At 37.6% G+C, this 23029-nt stretch overlaps 1 protein-coding gene across 1 annotated transcript in view; it reads right to left on the minus strand.

The window, feature by feature from the left end:
• Window positions 1-23029, minus strand: part of Inpp4b (inositol polyphosphate-4-phosphatase type II B) — a 507192-nt gene that overhangs the window by 184427 nt on the left and 299736 nt on the right. Inside the window, exons 12-13 of the mRNA XM_004655836.3 lie at window positions 6947-7077; window positions 6493-6597 (exon numbers count right to left, since the gene is read on the minus strand). Coding sequence (XP_004655893.2) covers window positions 6493-6597; window positions 6947-7077 — 236 coding nt within the window. The remainder of the gene's footprint in view (window positions 1-6492; window positions 6598-6946; window positions 7078-23029) is intronic.

Here is a 23029-nt window from a genome sequence, read left to right on the forward strand (position 1 = left end):
TTAATTAATTAATTAATTTCTAAGGAGAGAGAGGAGAGTATGTGTTATTGACATGCCAAAGCCTCTTGCCATTGCAAAGCAATTCCAGATACACATGTCATTTCCATGGGTAGTGGGGAATCAAACCCAGGCTAGCAGGCTTTGCAAACACCTTTAACTGCTGAGCCATCTCCCTACCTCCCCTTATTACATATTAAAACATGCATCAGTTAAAGCACTCTTCATGGCAGTTCACAGACTCCTGCTTGATATATCTAAAAAAATAAAATTTAAAAAAACATTGAGTGTGTGTACTTATGTGGTGGTTTGGGGTGTTGTATTTTGTTTATACTAAATATTCCCAAATTAACAGCTAAAAATCATGACAGATTATTTTTAAATAACTTTTTAATTTTATTTTTTTACTTATTTGAGAGACACAGAGAGGCAAACAAGAGAGAATGGGTGCACCAGAGCCTTTACCTACTGAAAACAAACCCCAGACACCTGTGCCACCTTGAGCATCTGGCTTACATGGGTACTCGGGAATAGAACCTTGATCCTTAGGCTTTGCAGGCAAGTGCCTTAACCATCTCTCCAGCCCTAAAAGATTCCTTTTGTTGCCCACTTCATCATCATATCTGATTTTCTTTTCTATTGACAAAATGTCCAATATTTGATTCTAAATTCACAGTTAATAGAGCAAAAGTTGTTGCTGGATTGTCAAAACTAAACTCACAAGGGAAAGTCAGTTAAAAAACTCAGTTAAATGGGCTGATGTTGTATTCATCCTGATGTCTGTTGGTCTGCCTGACACCCCACTGTGTTTGTGTGTGTGTGTGCACACACTCATGCATGGGTGTCCCTCTCCCTCATTTTCTCTTTCAATAGCACAAGTTGTATGTCAGGCACTGTGATTCCGTAACCATTGATACCTAAGGAACTGGGGTCATAATTTAAAACTACAGCCACATATCTAAGATTAAGAGCATTGGTATTCCAAATTGGTAATATATTAGTAAGACAGTTCCATAGAAGAATTAAATCATGTAAACTATATGGTATTATTAAATATTGTTGCTGATAAAGACCATTATTAGCCCTAAAGTAGCACTAAACTATTACTACCCTGAACAAAATCAATTTGACTTCATTACTTCTTATGACAACTTATGATACTTTGCTATTGTATATGTACAACATACAAAAGAAGTAAAACAGGCCACAATTATAATGTGAGAATATATACTTTAGAGCATTTACAGCTAATATGTGTTGAAAATAAAGTATACAGAAGTATACTGGAGGAACAACATAGAGGGTTCTAATACTTGAGGTCTGTATTTATGATGTTATCTCATCACTGTCCAATAGCTCTATTGTTATGGATATGCTAATTGTCACATTGAAGCAATGAATTAAGATGAAAAATGGACTTAAAAGTCTGAGGGCACATGAAGTTAAACTGCAGGATATTTCATTTGTCAGTATGTGACATGACAACATTAGTTCTGCTCAGTCACATGCTTTGAGAGCTAGACATTAGCCTTGGATTAGAAGAGTCTATCTACTATTATTTGCAATGCTGACTCTCCAAATATAGCAAGTTAATTAATCAAAGGTGGATAGTCATAATTTCATAATGATCAGAATTATAAAAAACACTATAGTCTGTAGTCAAATAACTCACCAATGAAATAACAAGACTAAGTTAAATTTACTTCCATCATTATCTTGCAAATTGTTCTCTGCAATTCACCTAAACATTGATATCAGTAGCCACAAATCTTAAATAAATTTAACTGTAATTTAATGTCAGTTTCATATGTAATATAGACAAGCTAAAGGTTTGGTTCACACCTGCCTATGACAGTTTTTAAACTTTTCACTCAATAATATCCTTAAGAGGTCAAATAACTTGGTCAAAGACAAGGAAGATAAGGGGTCAGTCTTCCAGAATATGGTGAAATTTTCAACCTCTAATGTAACTAGTCCATAATGACCAAGATTTTCTGAACTTAATTTTCAAATAACTTTTAAGCATAAGAATATATTGAAACTCCCTCCAGATATAAAATGGCCTGGATATCCATGACTGGGACCATCATAAGAGGAGGAAAAGATCATGACATCAAAATAAGAGAGAGACTGATTGAGATGGAGAGGGGATATGATGGAGAATGGAATTTCAAAGAGAAAGTGGGGGGAGGGAGGGTATTACCATGGGATATTTTTTATAATCATGGAAGATGTTAATAAAATTTGAGAAAAAAAAAGAAAGAACAGAAAAAAATATTTAAAAATTAATGTTGATCATTTAACATGTATTGTATGAACTAAAGTTCCCAGAAAATGGTTGAATTGGCTCACCTATTTCCAGCAAGGCTGAATGGACTGATAAAGCTCCTGTGATCACAGAGTGATGGAATGTTGCAAGTCACAGCCAAATTACCTTGGGTGAACTTTAGCCCCTGAATAGCCATATATTGCCCACCTCTGTGTCTGAACTAACATCCTGGTGATTATCAGTTGGTTAGGTGTATTCCTGTTTGGAATGCAAGAATAAACCCCAAGCTTCTACCCACCCAAGGGCTAAGAATATTGTCATCTGGGCCTATGGTGGAGAACCCCCCACCCTTTGATATAACCTGCCTACCTAATGCTCAGCCAATGTATTTGAAAAGTGCATTGACTTACGACTTTCTTTGGTTCTGTAAGTATAAAACCTTCATAAATTATTGATAAGTTGGAACATGGAATTTGGGATAACCTAAATCTGTGTTCCTCGGTCATGGTCACTCATATGTGGCTCAGCATAAACTATCCCTTAACCCCTTTTGAGGTCAGAGCTGTGTCTTTTGTGTCAACATATATAAACATATGCATATGTATATTTGTATATGTTTTTAGCATGCATATATGCTATATATGAATCATTGTAGAAAATAATCCATACATAGGACAATTTACTATCTTTTCTATTAGCTTGGCTCTTAAGACACCCAGTCCTTTAGTCCTTTCTCACATTTTCTCCTTAGAGCCTCCAAGAGATAAACCAGTCTTTGTGTTGATAATCTTGTAAAACCTCCTCTCCTCTATGAGGTGTGTCCTAGATCTCACCACTAAAATCTTGTTTCTCTCTGCATTACTTCATGAGAGAATCTTTCTGTTTACGGGATTTCTTGTGTCCTTTAAGAAAAGTATCCCAGAATGTAACCTTGTTTGGAATCAGGACGTTGGCAGATAAAATCAATTTGAAAATGAGTCTCGAGGGTGTGTCTTGGCCCAAGGCGATCAATGTCCTAAAGGAGAAATTTGAACAGAGAGGCACACATGGGATGAGAAGATGGGTGTAGACACAGTGCAGAGTTGGAAAGCCAGGCATTAGCAGCAGCTGAACCCAGCAGGGAGCATCAAAAAACAACTTTTCTGAGAGCTCCAGGGGCCCTAGCCTTGCTGACAACTGCATTTCACATTACAGCCTCCAGAACTGGAGGAAAATAAATCTTGGTTATTTAAGCACCCTAGTTTGTGGTGCTTTGTTGCCATCAGAAATCTTGACATCCATACAAAACCAAAGTTGTTAGGATATGCTTGTTTGAACTTAAAATTTTCTGCCTTTTGCCTCCTACTGTTTTTGTCAAGTAAGAAGTTAAACATATTTTCAACGGCTTTACTGTAGCCTAACTTGCAGATAATATTTTAGAAAATACCAAAGCATACTTTTAATTTCCAAGAAGGGATTATGAAGTAGATCACTTCAACAATACATTTATTGGTGGCAGTATATTGACAATCATTACTCTCTCTCATACAATTGTATGAGATAGATAGATAGATAGATAGATTTATTTTATTTTGTTTATTTATTTATTTGAAAGTGACAATGAAAGAGGGAGAGAAAGAGAGATCAAGAGAGAGAGAGAGAGAGAATAGGAGAGCCAGGGCCTCCAACTATTGAAAACAAACTCCAGATGCATGGGCCACCTTGTACATCTGGCTTACGTAGGTCCTGGGAAATTGAGCCTCAAACTGGGGTTCTTAGACTTCACAGGCAAGTGCTTAACTGCTAAGCCATCTCTCTAGCCCACTACATATTTTAATGCATACTTAAATATGAGTCTGTATCAATTTGGCTACATGTAATCTATATTGGTGAAGACACTGGCATTTGTCAATGGCTGTAATCCAAATTATCCTCTTATTATCCTCTTTTCTTATTAATTTTTCCAAAAGTCATTAAGTATTGGTATAAGATAATTTCTCCAAAATTCCTCTGTATATTAACTCTTCTGTAACTCTGTTTTCCAGCTTAAAAGTTCATTATCTTAATTTTGTTTTTACTTATTTGTGTGTGTGCACATGCATGTACATGTGCATACTAGGGCTCCTTGTCACTGCAAATAAATCTTTATCTGGCATCTTGTGGCTGGCTGGGAATGTAATCCAGGCAGACATGCAAGCACCTTTAACCACTGAATAATCTTCCTAGACCTCTAGACTTAATTATCTTTAATGAGTCCACTTTTCTCTAATTTTCATGTTTCTAATAAAATTGATGTCCATTTCATCCTAGTGATATAAAGGCCATGGATATAATAAACAGCTATTCTGTATTCCAGATATTTGTATACTCTATATCAATTAATCAGAAATAGCACTAAGGCTTAGAAGGATTACATGACATAAACAGACAATATATGTATATGTGTGTGTGCACACACGTGTGCATATGCATGTGTGTGTATGTGAAAGAGAGAGAGAGAGAGGTAGAGCTCCAATACAAACTCAAGTCTAATATTCTTCAAGACATATATACATGTTACTGTACTATAAAAAAAGCCTTTTATGTGGGTTATTAGGAACATTCATTGGTTGATATTCTTTAAGTGTGTTACCATCTTTATTACTATATGATATTGTGAGTGTATGTGACTGTTGGATACATTCTGCATTATCAATGTTAAAGTTGTTGACATTTAGTAAGGGTCCTTAAATGACCTGTCCCACCTGTCACAGTTTATTTCACTTCTCCAATTTCTTATATTATGTGGTGAATAGAACCTAAACTAAAATTTTAAGTGTTTGATAAGTGTTATCAAATAAATAAACCTTCTTTCTCAAAATAATGGCAACCACAAATCAGTTTGCGCATGGGCTGGTTGGATATATATGATCACTATACAAAACTATCTAATACCATGAGCTTATTTTTTTGGATAAAACCCCAGATAATTCTAAACCAGAATAGAGGTTTTATTTAATTCTTCTTAAATACACGTCATTACCGTACTCTGGACACAAAACCTGTTACATGTGTGATGATGTCTGAGGGAAAAACACACCTTGGACACCATTACTGTAAGTTGTGCCATGAACCTGTCCATTGCCTTCAAAAGTTCTCTCTCAAGGTCTTTACTGAGGATTTTGCTTTTGTGTATGATAAGAACATGGTACAAAATCTCTTTTTAGCAAAACTTAAAGTGTGCAAAATGGTACATCCAGGCCCTATACTGCTTCATAGGTTTCTAAAATCCCTCAATCTGGTATAACTTCTTTGCCTCCTTTTTCTAAAATAATCCTGTTTTTCTCTCCCTCTCCAAAGTCCCTACCTATTGTAAGATTAATTTTAAGTATGCAGAAAGGTAAATTCAGGTCCTATAATGTTTACTATGTCTCTAAGGCCTCTCCATCTGCTATAACTGGCACTTTACATCCTCTGACTATAATCACCCTGTTTCTCTCTCTTTCACCAGAGCCCCTATGTATTGTCAGATTATGAATGCTATTCTGGGGAGCCTTTTCTTCTCTAACTCAAGTCAGGTGCCACATTTGCAAACTATTTCCCAGAAGGTGGCAACAAATCTAATGCAGTTTCCTTCTATTGAAAATCAGCACCAGCTTCCTACTTCTAGGAAGTAGGAAACTTTCGGATTCTGCCAGTAGTCAAGTTGTTTAATCTATGTTGACTTCACTCTCTGTTGGAGGATCTGTTTGTCTGCTTCAGAGAGTAGTGAGACCAGAGGAGATAAACCACTCCTCGCATTTTTGTCAAGGCCACAGAGGAAATAGGGAGGTGAGCAAGAATGCTGCTTTCATGATGAGCCTGACAATCAGCACCAGGGTGAACAAGACAGATGGTGAGGACACCCAAAACACACCAAAGCAGAGATCCAGAGACTCCCAATAGTTCTTCATTGAAGTAGACTTAAAACACACCCACCAAGGCTCAGAAGAGGGCGCCAGAAAGATTGTAAGAGCCACAGTTTGGGACATCATACACAGAGGCATTGCCTCCCCCAATATCTGAATGCTGTTCCTACAACACATAACCCACAACCCATGGGAAATATCAGCAACCCCACTGAGGAAGTTGCCTAGCAAAATGGGGGCAGGGAAGAGGGAAAATATGGCACCAACATATGATGTATCCAAAGTATGGTCTTAATAAAAAAGAAAAGAAGTACACCGAGTGGTCTAATGTGTGACTTGCAAAAGTAGAAACCACTTTACCTTTCAGATGAGGGCTGTGCACACACATTCTCTGCAAGTGCAGGTTTATTGGAACAAATTCCAAGGTTTTCTCTCCTTTGCTACTGCTCGATTTAAAAGAGGACCCTTAAAAAAAAAAATTAAGAATGATTAACAACTGAACAAATAAATAAGTTTGAAGTGTGTTTGTTGTGCTGAAAAAATGTTTTTGTTGGAACCTCAGGGGGTAAAATATCTTTAGAGTGTTCTTTACAGAAGCTCAATTTCTTTTTAACATGTATTTCAATTATTTTCATAATAATAGAATGAATAAAATATGTTTTCCTTTCCTTGTTTTAGAAGCCAAGATGATATAATTAGAATTCCTTTTTTACTCTTTGACTCTCTTATCACAATTACAAGGCATATTACAAGTTTCACAGGACATCAGCAAAATGCAGTTCAGCCTGAGTGAGTGAAGTTGCTGCTTTTATACCTGTTTCGTTGTTGAGTTCTTTCAAAATGTCTTGGTACATGTTCACCATTTGATCACAGTGAGTCAGGACATTTTTCCGTAGATTGTCCCAGTGTGGAGAAAGTTCACCAAGTTCTTTTAGCTCCTGGTTTCTGTTAAGAATACAAAGGAGTAGAAATTATTTACTTTTGTTCAGTCTCTTCAAGCTCTAGCCGCAGAGTTGTTAGCCAGGTTTACCAAGCTCATAAGAGAATGTTCCAATAGCCTACAGGAAACTTAGCTTTACATTAAACAAAACAACAAATACAATAACAACAACAACAAGATTAACAGGAAATAGCAGAATGAAAAATTGAAACTATAAGACATTTAAAACATATGGAAGGTTCGGGTGTTTCCTGTAAGGGTCTAGTGAAGGTTCAGCCATTTGGTCTGCCTTTCAGGAACTAGAAGTAAAACAGAACGGCATGGCTGGAAGCCAGGAGAGAGTCAGCCCCCAGACAGTCAGCGTGTGTAGTGCCAGGAGGTGCTCCATGGGTGACTGGGGGAAATGACCAATATCTGTCCAAGCAACTCACAGTCCAACCTACTTAGCAACAAATAACCTGGTGTGATGCCCACACAAGTGCAATAGTGGCACACAGCCATGGTGGGGAACCAACTACTCTTGATTTGGCTAACTGGTCCTCTCAGTGGTACGGGACCCATAGCTGGTGCTTGAAAACAAGTCAGAACCATATCCAAACATAAGCCCTCTCTCCAATATCAAGCTACCATCAATCATGGGGTACAAGAGGGCCTACACCTAATAAACTCTCTATCAAAAAAGTAAGTGTTATCTCAATTTTCTGGGTGCTAACTTACTCTCTGTTGGAGAATCTGCTTCTCTTTTTCAGATAGATGCAGATCCTAAGGAGAGAGCTGCCCCAACATACCTCAAAGGGGCCTGACTGAAACTAAGGAAAATTGGCGAAACAGACAAGGGTGCTGTTTTCCTGATGAACTGGATACCAGCACAAAGGGGAAGGAGACCAACACAAAGAAAAGTCAACTTCTACCAAATCAGAGAGCCAGAGCCTCAGAGGCCCTCAACACCTCAGTACTGAAGCAGACCAAAAATGAACCCAGCATGGCTCAGGGAAATTTGGCAGAACAGGGGGCGGAAAGAATGTCAAGGCTGCATGTTGGATCATGATATGCAGAGACATTTATCGTACCATTAACTGTGGGCTAACTCCACAATGCACAACCCATTTACATCAACAAGGAGGGGCCATTGGGAGGGGGTAGGTCATGGATGAGCCTAATCAGTGGTACCAAACTGCCTGTATTTGCTGAAAAGAAAACTAATAATTTTTTTTTTAACAAAAGAAACACATTTTTGAAACACACACAAAATAAAAAAACATATGAAAGGGGCTGGAGAGATGGCTTAGCAGTTAAGCTCTTGCCTGTGAAGCCTAAGGACCCCAGTTCGAGGCTCAATTACCCAGGACCCAAGTTAGCCAGATGCACAAGGTGGCACGTGCATCTGGAGTTCGTTTGCAGTGGTTGGAAGCCTTGGTGCGCCCATTCTCCCTCTCACTCTATATATGCCTCTTTCTCTCTCTCTGTCTGTCACTCTCAAATAAATAAATAAAAATAAACAAAAATTTAAAAAAAAACTTTAAAAAACATGAAATGAAAAAAGTTAAAACTTGCTGAAATCTCAAAGCAGGCAGGCTCACTATCTTTAATTATGTAAAGAAAGTAGTCAGCTAGAAAGCCAAAAACGAGTATTGCACCATAAACAATAGCTAAATTATAGGCTTCATTATCAAAGACCATGCAGAGATGACCTACATATAAGGAAACAAGGAAGGGTTAATTCAGCTTGTATAAAATGTAGCTGTGGGCCTGGAGGGATGGATTATCAGTGAAGGCATTTGCCTGCAAACCCAAAGGACCCAGGCTCAACTCCCCAGGACCCACATTAGCCAGATGCATGAGGGGGCACACACATCTGGAGTTTGTTTGCAGTGGCTGGAGGCCCTGGCATGCTCATTCATCCCCCCCTTTCTCTCCCTCCCCATCTTTCTCTTTCAAATAAATAAATGTAAATAATTAAATAAATGTATTTTTAAATGTAGCTGCGACTTTTTAGAACAATAATTAGATGGTATAGTAGTTACCTTCTCATCACTGGGACAAAACTACTGACCCAAAGTAGTTTATAGGGGGAAAAGGTTTATTTTTGCTGACACTTTTTAGGGGAAATTTCATCATAGCATAGCAAATATTAGGCTGGGCATCACATTTTGCCACATTAGCTGGCAGGATCTACCAAGAAAGTGAGCTAGAACTGGCAAGGGTGAAGCTGAGCTATAATGCCCCCCAAGCCCATCCCCAGCTCCAGTAAGGCTCCACCTCTCAAAGTGCCACCAGCTGGGGATTAAATGTGAGGCTTAATTACAAACCCAAGAGGCTGTGGGTGACATTTCACATTCAAACCACCACAGATGATATTTTCAGGTATAGTTTTCTTGGCATTTACTTCTCCTAAGAAGACAATTTGCATACTACATACATAGGTGTTGTCTCCTTCTCCATCAAGGGAAAGATAATCCTGCTATTTAGGCTTCAATTATGAACTTGTATCTAAATCTCTAGCCTCTAGCCAAGCTAATTTAGATCATCAGAAAGCCATTTTGAAATCACACAGTGATAAATGTTTTAATATGCTACTTGGCTAGGTCTCTTCATTTCAGTAACCTTTTACCAACCAACATTTTCATGAGGTTAATTTACCCAGAAATAATGAACCTTTTTTTTTTTTTTTGCCATTTTGGCCATGAAACATGCTAAATATCAAGCTAATAAATTCAGAACATGTAGAATCTTCTCTACATGTAAGAATGTTAAATGCACAGTGGCAGGTACAAATGTGATTTGTTTCCAGTGTGTCTGCCTGATGTGCTTTAGATTTTAGGGGGGTACGATGTAGTACCAGTACATCATCCATAAGAGACCATTAAGTCTCTGAGGGCAACAATCATTTCTCATTTCTCAACTTTTCTGAAGATTAACTCTCATGATACAATTCATGGAAATGTAATTAGGCAATAGAAAATGAGAGTAAAAAGAGTTCATGATCAAAAGGTGGAGGGAAGATTGTTACATTAGGGAGTCAAGTCTTTTGAAATCAAAAAGCAGGGTATTCAAAGTAAGGAGAAAATAATGATTAACCAAATGAATAAATGATTCTAAAAAGCTTGAGATATTTAAAAATAGTATAATCAGGGCAAGCAGTTCAACTCTGAGATAGAGAACAATTGTTATATACCAACTTAATAAGTAAACTTTCAGGCTTTGCTTCCAATATGCAGTTTTGATGGCAATATTATATAACTATTACTGCTTATTTCTAGCAGGTTTATATTGTATGTCGCCTCTACATCCTAGTTAGAAATAAATAGTAATTAAAAGAAGTGATGGTTCCACATACTTTCTGGAAAACTTCATAATTCCAGTCTTCATTACAGATGAATAAAATTCCATTGTGTACAGGTGCCGTAGTTTTATTAACCAATTCTTCAGTTGATAGACATCTAGGATGATAATATTTCCTAGCTATTATGAATACAGCAGTAATGAAAATGAGTATGAAAGTATCACTGCATAGTATTTAGATATATGCCCAGGACTAGTATAGCTGAGCCACGCTGTAGTTCTATTTTTAGTGTTTTGAGTGTAATCCACACTGGTGTCCATAGTGGTCTCATGAGTTTTTACCCATCCCCCCAAAATGAATATGGGTTCCCCCTTTTCCTAAATCCTCACCACAATTTCTTTTCTTGAAGACAGCCTCTTCTGTGAGAAGGAATCATAAAGTAATATTTATTCACATTTTCCTGATGACTAAGGTTGTTGAACACTTTTTAAATGTTTGTCATTTGTACTTCTTCTAAGAATTATATATTCAGCTCAAAAGTCCTTTTTAAAAAAAAATAGTTGGATTGGTTGTTTTCTTTATGTTTAGATTTTAGAGTTATTTAGATAGTTAAGATATTAATCCCCCAACTGATGCATAGGTGATAATTTTTTTCCCTTCCTGTAGATTGACTCCTCATTTAACTGACAGTTTCTTTTGCTGTGCAAAAGCTTTTTAAGGATTAGAGAAAGGGGTTAGCAGTTAAGGCACTTGTCTGTGAAGCCTAAGAACTCAGGTTCACTTCCCCAGTACCCACATAAGCCTAATATACATGGTAGCACATGCATCTGGAGTTCATTTGTAGTGGCTGGAGCCTCGGGCATACCCATTCTCTCTCTATGCCTTCCCCCCACCCTCTCTCAAATGAATATTCTGTAGTCCTTGATCTGCTGGGAGCTAATTAGTTTTGTGCAGAGTGAAGGATAAAGACAATGGCTTCATTCTTCTCCATGTAGATATCATGAATTCCCAGCACAATATGTTGAAGATGCTAATGTTTTCCCAACAAATATTTTCATCATCTTTGTCAAAAATTAGGTGGTTATTGTGTAGATTTATATTTGGATACTGTATTATATTCCACTGATCTATTTATCTGGAATATATTATGCTGACTGGAGCAACTGAGTCTCAGAACAGCAAATTGCACATGTTCCCTTTTATATGTGAATCCTAGCTTCAAAATTTTACATATGTGTATTTAAATTGGAGGATGTGTCTGTAGAGGCCAGGTAGCTATAAAGGGCTCTGGATAGAGGGGACAAAAGAGGTTTTAGGGGAGAGAATGAAAGACATCAATTCAAGGAATGAATAATGGGTGGAGCTAGGATTTAAGCAGTAATAGGAGCAGGAGTGGAAGATTTGGTGGGGAGGTGGTTATATGGTTAACCAAAACTAAAGACATGGAAACTTAGTACTTTACAACCTAATCATAAATATAATTAAGAAAATGAATTTTAACAAAGGTACCCCTGCATGGGCATATAAACCTGTTCCTAAAATTCATAGGTTATTAATCTGAAAGCCCACTGTGAGGGGTGAGATTCCTCCCACTGGGTTAACCAAAGTGGCTACAGAAGCTCCTTAAGCAACATAGGGTTATTGCCTTTGCTCTTGTTTGCACACCATAACTTGATGGTAAGTCCCTGTTGCTGAAGAATCCATATGCTTTTGAGGCAGAACACAGAGAAATCAAGCTAGAACTGAGCGGGAAATTTCTGCCCTTGTTAGATTTCATAGTGTCCAAGAATATACTCTGAAGGGTTCTGGGTGTGAAAAGTCATCACCAGTCTTACCCAGATGTGAACGTTGTGTGTTCCACAGATGTTTCAAGCTACATGAGATCAGCCACTGGTGCAACTGTGGCATGACTATTATAGGAGTAAGTAACTACCTTATGGCTTGATTTGAAGATGGAACCGCCAGAAGAAGAAATCTATGCGTGATAGGGTAAGCATTATTAAAAGCCCGTGACTAGAGTGTCCCTAGTCCCTAGGAGGTAGCCTATTGCAAAAAGGAGGTTGTCAAACTACCTTATAAATATTTCAGTTCATGCTCCTAGATGAGTACTGCTGTCAGCCGAGGCCTCAGAAGTTTCTTTTTACAGTGGGCAAGGTTAACATAGACATGCATAGCTGATGCAAGTACTGGCAACAAATGACTACTGTGTGCTAACCTAGACCTCCAGAGCACCCTCCTACGTGACTCAAGGAACATGGTAGGAAAGGGCACAGAAAGAATGCAAAAGCTAAAGTTTGAAGAGGAGGGCTATCAGTGCTGCTTTCTGGCTACAACATGACACTCATGAACTATGAGAAGTTGTGATTTCTTGTACAAAACTGAGCCTAACAGCATTACATCATAGATGGAGATTTAATCCTGACATCTCACTTCTCCCAGACTGGTTGCTGGAGGGTGGGGAGTAATGATGTTCTTCCGTGGTGTAGTCACTCGTAGTTTTCCCATAATCCAGGACATAACTTCCTAGAGATGCTCATACGAGAAAAAACAGGTCACAAGACAAACAAATAACAGACAAGGCAGAGGATAGGTTGGGGAAATGAAAGGTTTTCATGGCACAAGATAGGAGAGGCTAATGGTGGGCCATAAGATCAAGATACATTATATACATGTATGAAATTGTTCAAAAACTAAACTAAAATTAAATGTTACAAGGGAAGGATGCTGAGGAGGAAGGAATGATGACAGTGAAGCCGAGACTTCACTCTGGCCTGTACATACTGATACGTATGCACATTTCTAAGACAAGGTTTGCAAAATGAAATAAGAAAAGTTGCGTGTTCTGTGGAAAGGAACTTAAACTGTGAGAGTTGTAGAGAATGTTATTTAATTCTTTTTTTTACACTCCTCCAGTATGACACAATGTATATGGAGAAATACTTCGATGGAATTTGTTTGTTCCAACAGATATACTCTCAAGGTACTTATATGAAAAGAGATAAAACACAATCTATGGTGATTTGTATTGAGAAAATTTCAAATGCAGCATGAAAACAGAGTACTGAAGACATTTTAACAGCAAACATTTCAATCAGCAATATCAGGCTATTGATTTTCAATGATGTTTTAATTTATCACAGTGAGCATAACCTCTGAGTTATAACATTTTACTTTGTATCTCGACCTATTTTTTTTTTTCTTTAAAGGAGGGGTTGACACCAAGAAGTCCCAAACCCACCACATAGAGGAAAAAAAAAAAAACACTTTTGCAGTGAGATGTGAAAACATGTATGAGGTACACACTATTGAGTTGGGCAGAACTTCACAAGAAAACATGGTTGGGTGCTTAGTCATGAGGAGCCAACCTTGAAAAGTTATGTGGAAGCTTTACACTTTGGGAGAATTTGATTGATAGAGAAAGAGACATTTATCTGATAGCTATCATACGTCATATCCCATTATTAAAGATCCATTGTATAGGGCATTATCTTTCTGAACTCCTGGCCGTATAATGAGTCCCCACTAGGGAGTTACTACAGGAGCAATATAAAGGAGTGGTTCTGACCTGAATGCGTACATGCACTAATGAGAGTCCTACCATGGTATGCATCACTGGAGAGATGGCAAACACTTCATTTCAACAGAGACTGAGGGCACTAGGGATATGGGAGGATATGGTGACAAATGAGGCAGTACTTGGAAATATGGAAGCGTGCTTAGACTAAGACAGAACAGAACATAGCACACAAACTGGGCGCAGGACTAATAACCCCTTCACACAACTCAGAAACACACTATTTTCACAGATGTCAGTTGCATACCAAGCAAAATTCTTCACATATTTCTTAGACAGAATACAAGAACAATTGTTCAAATTGGTAACTAGTTGTAATTTCCCAAAGACTTAAAGAGGTAGCACACCACACTACAATATCCCTTGTTCAAGCTGATCCTCAGTGTCTCAAGAGATATTCATCACTGGCCTTACACATCACATACTCTAGATTTTCCCCAAACCCTATCAGTACTTCAGCTGGTCCCAGCTACTGCTTGGTAGGGGTTCCAAAGATCTAACTCATAAGTAATTAAAGTCTTAGTTTCTCTGCTCTTAATCAGCCTTGGAAGCTGTGATTTCTATCCATATCTTGACACGGCCTATTAGACTCATAAGTCTCTGATCAGTCCTATATTATTGCAGCTCTGCAGTAATGTCTAATCATTTTTGCTATTTTATACTTATGAGGAACACTCAGTAAGTAACCAGATTATAGGTATAATGAATCCAGCTACCATTTAGGTGGGGTTCTTGTTGAATATCTTTCATGAGAACTTCCTCTCAGCCCCCCCCCCTTTCTTCCTCAAGAGCTAGGATTCTGACTAGCAACATCTAAGAGTATAAAGGGAAGGGAGAAATTTATAAGTGTGTCATAGCAGTTGAATACATAAAGGTCAACTTATCCCAGAATGGTAAATTTATATATATCCCAACTATATGGAGAAGATAGCATTTCTATCCATTGTAAATGTAACATTTACACACTTCACCCTAGAAGCAGCACTCACTTCTAAAGCTCTCTCCCCACTTTCCCACATTGATACCATAGCTGAACTATTCATGGTTAGTATCACTCCTCTGATCTTTCATGTTTGTGTTTTTTGGGGTGATGGAACATGTGGTGATAAAAAGCTCATGGCCATTCCCTCTTGGACAGCAGCAAATATCACTTGCTGGGGCAGCATTATTTAGGGCTTATTCCCCTGGGTTAGTATTCTGTAGATGTCAGATGTTGGCACCAGTAGCCCTGTGAGAGGAAAGATAAGTACATATTCGGATTATATTTTAATCCACTTAAAACAAATTGTTGCCTCTGCCAAAGTAGAAAGTATCTAACTTAATTGATTTCCAATTAGGCTTCTACCAAACAGCTGTTGTGTGGACATGGAAGTACAGATGAATAGTATCATACTATTGCCCTATGGATGGTTTGTTTCTGTCATTCAACTAATGGAAGTGACAGTAGCCTTGAACAGAGAGGCTCTGTCTTTGGCTTCATAAATCTCCCCCTGTCACTGTCACTGAGGTCATTCTCCTCAAGGTCTATTAAATAAACTCTATGTTAGCTAACAGTGGTGGCAGGCTGATATCTGCAGGACAGGAGATACTGTCTACCTGTATTAAGAGTTCTCTGTACTAATTATAGTTACATAGGCATGATTTTGAAGCAAAAGACATATTGCATTCATTCTCACAATTCCAATCACATGTCTTTCCCCACAGCCTTTTCCAGTCTTATTTCTTCCAGGTCCATGGCAAAAAATGATTATCAGTGACAAATGTATGTGTACATCAAGAAATTTTTCTCTTGAAAGGAAGAGAAAAAGTACACTTTTTTCTGGTCTAGTCATTGAGAAGATATCCTTCACTATTGACCTATACCAATCTGTGTTCTTTCCTCTGCCATGAGCTGCTCATAGGCCTCTTTTGACAGTATAGGTGCATGCTGAGAAGGAATCATCAGTGTGAGAAGGTAGGTGATATAAGACACTGTGATGTGTCTTTATTGCATATGCCAGCACATTTTGTATATACTTGAGACCCATGTCATTTAACAGTGTTACTCCCATACCATACATTAGAATCAAGTCAGCACCCAGTTGCCAAAGAACAGCTCCAGTCCAAGAGTCACTATGTCCTGCCATCAGGGATTCAGGCTCTCTGAGTAGCACACCAATGGCTATTCATGCAGGAGTCACTGGTAGGTGGTAGGACCCTGAAGGCCTATCCTGAAACAGCTATTGCCTTTCTCAGATCCCACACAGGAGCACCATTTCTCAACATAGATACCTGTAGCCACACAGGACTCACTGGCCATGTAACCAAGGACTTTCAACACTATCCCAATCTATTACACGGTCTCTCTTCAATGTGCCTCACACAACACACATTCTGCTTTTCTAATTGTTCAACACACACACACATGCACGCATACACAGGTGTCTGTGTAAATCAGATGAAATCTTAAGATTATGTAGGACACAAGTGCAGTTTAAAGCATTATAATAACTTATATGCATTAGTGAAAAGACTATTTTTAAGTCTGTGTGCTTGTTGTACCACTTATTTTACCCATTATTTGTTATTATTTTTATATTATATAATATATTATATTATATATATATAATATAATAATATATTATATTATTATACCAAAAATGAGAATGGTGGGGCAACTATCTACGTTAGTGTAACCTATCATGTGCTATTAGTAACTGCCTTCATTCTCAAACATCTTATGAAACAATTCATGATACTGTCAATCAGAAAAAAATCCCTCCTATTATAAGGAAAAATGTATAAGCATGCAAAATGTCACTGGAAGAAAGGAGCTTAAAGAATAATCTGAAAGTTTCTTTCACAGATGAAGAAATGTCGGTCAAACTGCTAACAGCCTCAGAAACAACTACAGAACCACAGGTCTGTAGACTATAATATAGTATTTTTGTCTTAAAGTAGGTTTCAAAACCATAAAAGAAACATAAAACAAACAATAAAACAAATCTCAAACAAAATAGAGTGCACTTAATGAACACATTTGGATTAAGTGCTATTTACAAACATAAAATCTTCAGAACAGCCAAGGTAGGAGGCTCACTTGTGAGTCTGAGGCCTGCCTGAGACTACATAGTGAATTCCAGGTCAGCCTGAGCTAGAGAGAGATAGACCCTCCCTTGTAAAACTCTTAAGAACAATACTTACAAGCCTTTAATATACTTTTAAAATGATAAACATGATCAAGCAGAAGTTATAATATGAGATTATTTACTTTTGAATATAGTCGTGAAGGGCAAGTGAAATCTGATAAAATATTTTTAAATGCATAAGAGTACCCAACACAATGGGGCCTATGGTCTAGTTTCCGCATGTGGTTGCATGTTAAATAGCAATCTGTTAATATGAAAATAATTAAGTAGTGACATATTTTTTAAACTTTTGGAGTAAATGATAAAGGATGAATTAAGTTCAATCATGTTTAATTCACATACTTTTCAAATATTCCTTCTTCAATGATAAACACACCCATTTTACTCACATACTTTTCAAATATTCCTTCTTCAATGATAAACACACCCATTTTACTCACAATACTAATAATGGTTCCTACTTCTAAAAGCTCTGCCTTTCCATCATAACTCTATACTACTAATAACAGGTATTCCTCACTGGAAAATATGCCACCTTGCTAAATGCAGTCTTACAAACTCTGCTTCATTCTCCCTTGAGTTAGATCTAAAATAATCATCTAAGGCTGGAGAGATGGTTTAGTGGTTAAGGCACTTGCCTGCAAAGCCTAAGGACCTCACCTTATAAGCCAGATGCACAAGGTGGTTCATGCATCTGTAGTTCATTCACCGTGGCTGGAGGCCCTGATACTTCCATTCTCTCTATGTATCTGCTTATTTCTCTCTCTGTTTCTCTCGCCAATAAATAAATAAAATAATATCCTACCCTGTCTCCATTCCACCTATCTTTCCTGCAGACTAAATAAAATGATAAGACCAAATACTAAAATAATAATGAGCTCAGACCACTTCTACAGTAATTCCTTGTTGCTACTTACTGCTATGTTTCTCATTTCCCTTTGCCAAAAACCAAACAAAACTACCAGGCAAACACAACAAACAAGCTATAAAGTATGGCTTAAGTCTACGAGAGTTATAGGCTATATTCTACAGATCTTGACACTTCAAATACACAGTAAATCATTCCTAATACTCAATGAAGTATTCATACAGAACCCTGGAAATGGGCATGCAAGTACCTTCTGTCCATGTGACTGTTTTTGTTTTACCTTGTCTAAATATGGTAGAGAAACATGTCCCCACCACCTTTTTATTCAGTAACAGTACAAGTTCAAGTTCCTGAGTTCACATGGTCCTCTCTGAACTTCCCACAACACGGAAAACCCTCCTGGCCCTGCCACATGTTGAAGCAGAGACCACTGGGCAGCACGAACAGAAATTAAAATGATAAAACTCCACAAAAAATGAAGATAAATAATCGAACATAGGATAAGTCTCAGAACATGAAAGAAAAACAGACAGACATGTTTTCTATGCTCCACTTATAAATGTATAAAATACTGGCCTGAGTATTACATTGATAAATGGTACCGCAACTTTTTGCTCCTTATGCCCCAGGACTGTTGTACTTAGAAGGACTGAGGCAGACACTGAACAAAGGAGGAGGTTGCTACACAAATGGGCAGGCATCAAATTCATCCCCTTTGTACGCCCACCAACCCTTTGCATGCACAGCTTTCATTTCATACATTCACAATTCTGTTTGTGTGGAAAATGGTTTCTGCTGCTAAGATGTAAAGCCAAGGAAACAAAAGTAGTAAGACCAAGGGGAATACAGCTTCTGTGAGAAGCTATTCTAACACAGGTCAAAGGTGCTTTGATCCTACGAGTAGCAGAGACAGGTCACATTTATTATTCTCTCCTGCCACAATCCCCTAGCATTGTGGAATATTCAATGTGGGCTTGTCAGCTGACTGATAAAAATGTGTACTGAAATTTATATTTTCCTAAATCTTGAGATAAAGACAGATCTAGATTAATGCCAAAGAAGAATGCTAAACTCTGTGCCACATACAGGGGAGGAGTAACACACTGTTAAAGTCTCTAATTTTACCTGATTTAGGCCTTTTCATAAATTAGGAAAGCCTTTGGGGGATATTTAAATCATCTTTTCATATGGAATTTATTGCTGTATCAGTTCTTTACATGCATCAACTTGACTGGGACACAGTAGCCAAAATATTTGGTCTAACACTAACCTAGGTGTTTCTGTGACAGTGTTTTTGGATGAGATCAGCATTTGAATTGGTAGCTTGAATAACTATCACCCACCTTAGAGTGAGTTAGTCTCATCCAATCATGAAGGCCTGGATAGAATCAGAAAGATGCTTTCTCCAAGTATGAGAATTCTCCCATTTGACTTTCTTTGAGCCAAACTGGCTTTTTCCTGCCTTCAGACTCACACTGAAAAATAAAGGGCTGTTTCTGGGTCTCAAGCCTGTTTGTCTTGCACCAGAGCTATACTATTCATGTTCCTCAGGTTTGGGACTTGGGACTAGAATTGTACCATTAACACTTCTGTTTTCCACCTGGCCAACACAACAAGTCAATCTTGGTGCTTGTCAACTGGCATAATCCCATGAGACAATTCTTTATAGAAAATCATATATACATATTTATATATATATATATATATATATATATATATATATATATATATATATATATATATATGGATATATTTATGTATAATTTAGTGTTGCAGGATTAGAACTCTGGGAGGTATTGGATTTCTCTAATGATGCAGGAGAAAAACTGGATTATGGGTAAGATTAGAGCCAAGGGCTCTCAAGTCTCAAGTTCTTGCCCACATTCATCAAATAATTAAAAAATAAACAGGCACTGAGGAGAATAAGTTATGGAGAATGTATTAAGGGAGAATGGAAACAGGAGAGAAGAAAAGCAGAAAGCTCCCACACCAAAACATGGCTTCCAGGAGAGAAAGACGGGAGAATTCTCTCCCATTCACATATGGAATCTTGACTCTGGTCCACTGATATGAAATAGGCACACAACTGAAATGTATCTCATTGCCAGGTCTCAGTGTATACAAGGCATCTGGGTCAGTTGTTGGGCTCAAGGAGAATGGCTGACTCAGGAAGCCCCTTCCCCATATACACTGTGGGAATAAGTACCTGAAAGTTGGGAAAGAAGAAGGAAGTTGTTGCTTAATGATGCCACCAGCCATCTTGGATGATGCTGAGCCTGACTGAAGCTCTCACCAGGGTAGGGCGAGTGACATCTATGTTTCTCTGGGCCAATCCTTAGCTGATTACCTACAAAACAAATCTAACTTGCTCCCAATCCATATCAATAGGACATCTGAATATATATATATATATATATATATATATATATATGTATGCATATATGTCTATGTAAGTACAATTATATCATATATAGTATACAATAGAATATCTATATATATATATAATCATATACTGTTCTGTTCCTCTGGGGAACTGTTATGAATACACTAACTCAGCAGACATTCTATTTCATATTTCTCTCACCATAACTGAATAAGTAGCTAGGCATGGGAAGGAAACATGAAAAATTGAACGTTTAGCCTTTTCCATGGGCTTTTATTTCTCCTTCCTCATTACACAAATTCTCTCTTGAATCACCAAAGTAAAAATGACTGTAAAGTTGTTCAATTTCTCTGTAGAATGATGTCTTGTATACTGAAATTTTCTGCAGGCCAAAGCTCCACATTTGAACACATAGCTTATTAGAAGGTTGAATTTTTTGTTTGTTTGCTTTGTGAGATAGGGTCTCACTCTAGCCCAGGCTGTCCTGGAATTCACTATGGAGTCTCAGGGTGGCCTTGAACTAACAGCAACCCACCTACCTCTGCCTCCCAAGTGTTGGGATTAAAGGTGTGCACCACCACACCTGGCAGAAGGTTGAATTTGTAATGGTAAGCTTTAGAAAACTTTAAAAACTTTTTTAAAAAACTGGGTATGCAAAAATTCATAGATTTATGAAAAGTAACATTTTGTGTTATGACATATTTTTGTAAACCAGTTAAGTCATTTATAAGAAAATAGTGAGACCAAACTGTATGATAAAAATTTATATCCCAATGATTATGACTGATTAAGAAATACATTAAAACATTATTTGATATTGCTAATACTTATATAAATAGAAATATTTTCCCACAGTTTACCCAAAAACGTCATGTTTTATTTGTGGAATAAAAAAAAAAGCTACACAACTTAAGTGGGTCTTTTGGTAGTTATCACATGGCAACATGACATGTGGGTATGCACAGGTGGAAAGTTTAACAGTCAAGCTGCTTTCAATTGTTAAGAAAAATTAGACCTTAAATGAACCACAAAAGACATCATTTAAAAAAAACCTATCTAAATGTACCCAGTAGGAAAAAATTAAATACTAAATATATAGTGAAGAATAGACCACATCAATAACAAGTGGGTGGCTTCAATTTTATAAAGTGGTCAGATGACAACTGTAAGAGGGTAAAGTGCAGCTAGATGCCAAGTTCAACCATATGCTCAGCCCACAATTCAAAAGGCTTATGTTCTACCCAATACAGGGGTAAAAATTACAGTCGTAAATTACAGGCTTATTTCTTTAACAAACACATTTTTATTAGTGACAGTGGAGTTAATGTTACAATCGATGAGCTACTAGTTCACTGGAAATGATAGCATCTCCTGAGTGGTCATTCCCTCTGACTGTTACTTGACATTAAAATAAGCGGTTATTCTATTCTACCTTCAATGAGGTTTCAATTTATATGCAAAGACTAAGAACTGGAACACAGTTATTACAGGATTTAGTTGTAATCACAGAATCTATTTGTGTCTGATAAACAGCCCAGTTCTATAATTTCATTTTAGGTAACTGCATTAGGAAAAGAAAAAAGAAAAAAAAGAGGAGTAATCAGTAATGGCTTGTTCCGGTCTAAGAGTCCATTTGCTATTCCTGACAAAGGTGAAGTGGTGCTTACTTGTAAGTCATTTCTTACTTGCTCTTGATAGATTTTTTTTTAAGTCATAAAACATGAACAGCAATTATGTTTTAACAGTTTAAAGAGCTCGCTGCTGTTCTGTTGTAGCCACGGCACACTGTGTGGTGTGAAGGTTTCTCTCATCACCATATATAGTCATTATGGGCCTTCATTCTGTGAAGTCATGGAAAGCTGGTAGAACAAGGCAATGTACAAGCACTCAACGTCGTTTTACTGCTCTTATCTACACTGTTAGAAACCGTAAGGATTTTTCTGCCACCCAGTCAAACACTTAACCTGAATCTGAACTAGAATTTTGCCCAGTGAAGTTTCATGGATAGATGAGATTCAAGAGGTTTTACTGGATATCCCACATCACATTTGGTGATCTATCTCAAAAGCCCTTCAAGGCATTCCTTCTTATCTTTTGGGGGGTAATCAGAGTTTACTTGGTATACAACATATGTCCTCATTTGATTCTTAGAACAATCACCAGAACTAGGTTTGGGAGATAGGTCAGTGGGTTAAAGTGCTTCCTATGAAAATGGAAGAGCCTAAGTTTGATCCCCAGCACTTATGTAAAGAGCCAGATAAGTCTGTATATGCATGTAGGCCTAATACTGAGGCAGGTGGACTGGAGAATTACTGGGGTTCCCTGGTTAGCCAGTCTAACCAAAATCAAAGAGGGAGCTCCAGGTTGTAGTGAAAGATTTTGGCTCAAGGAAATAAGATAGAAGGGCAATAGAAGAGTAAACTTAACATCTTCCTTGGCCTTGTGAATACAAGGTACACACATTTGCACATTTATGTGTATACCTCACATCCATACACACAACAAACAATCAAGCAATCAAACAAAAACAATTCTCAGAATTCATTGCTCCATGGAGGAACTTTAAAAAAGAAGAGATTTGGGGCTGGAGGGATGGTTTAGAAATTAAAGAAGCTTGCTTTCAAAAAGCCTCATGAGCTGGGTTCTATTCCCCAGTATCCATGTAAAATCAGGTGCACAAAGTGACACATACATCTGGAATTCGTTTGCAGTGACAAGAGA

This window comes from Jaculus jaculus, chromosome 12 (assembly GCF_020740685.1).
Source record: "Jaculus jaculus isolate mJacJac1 chromosome 12, mJacJac1.mat.Y.cur, whole genome shotgun sequence".
Lineage (NCBI taxonomy): Eukaryota > Metazoa > Chordata > Mammalia > Rodentia > Dipodidae > Jaculus > Jaculus jaculus.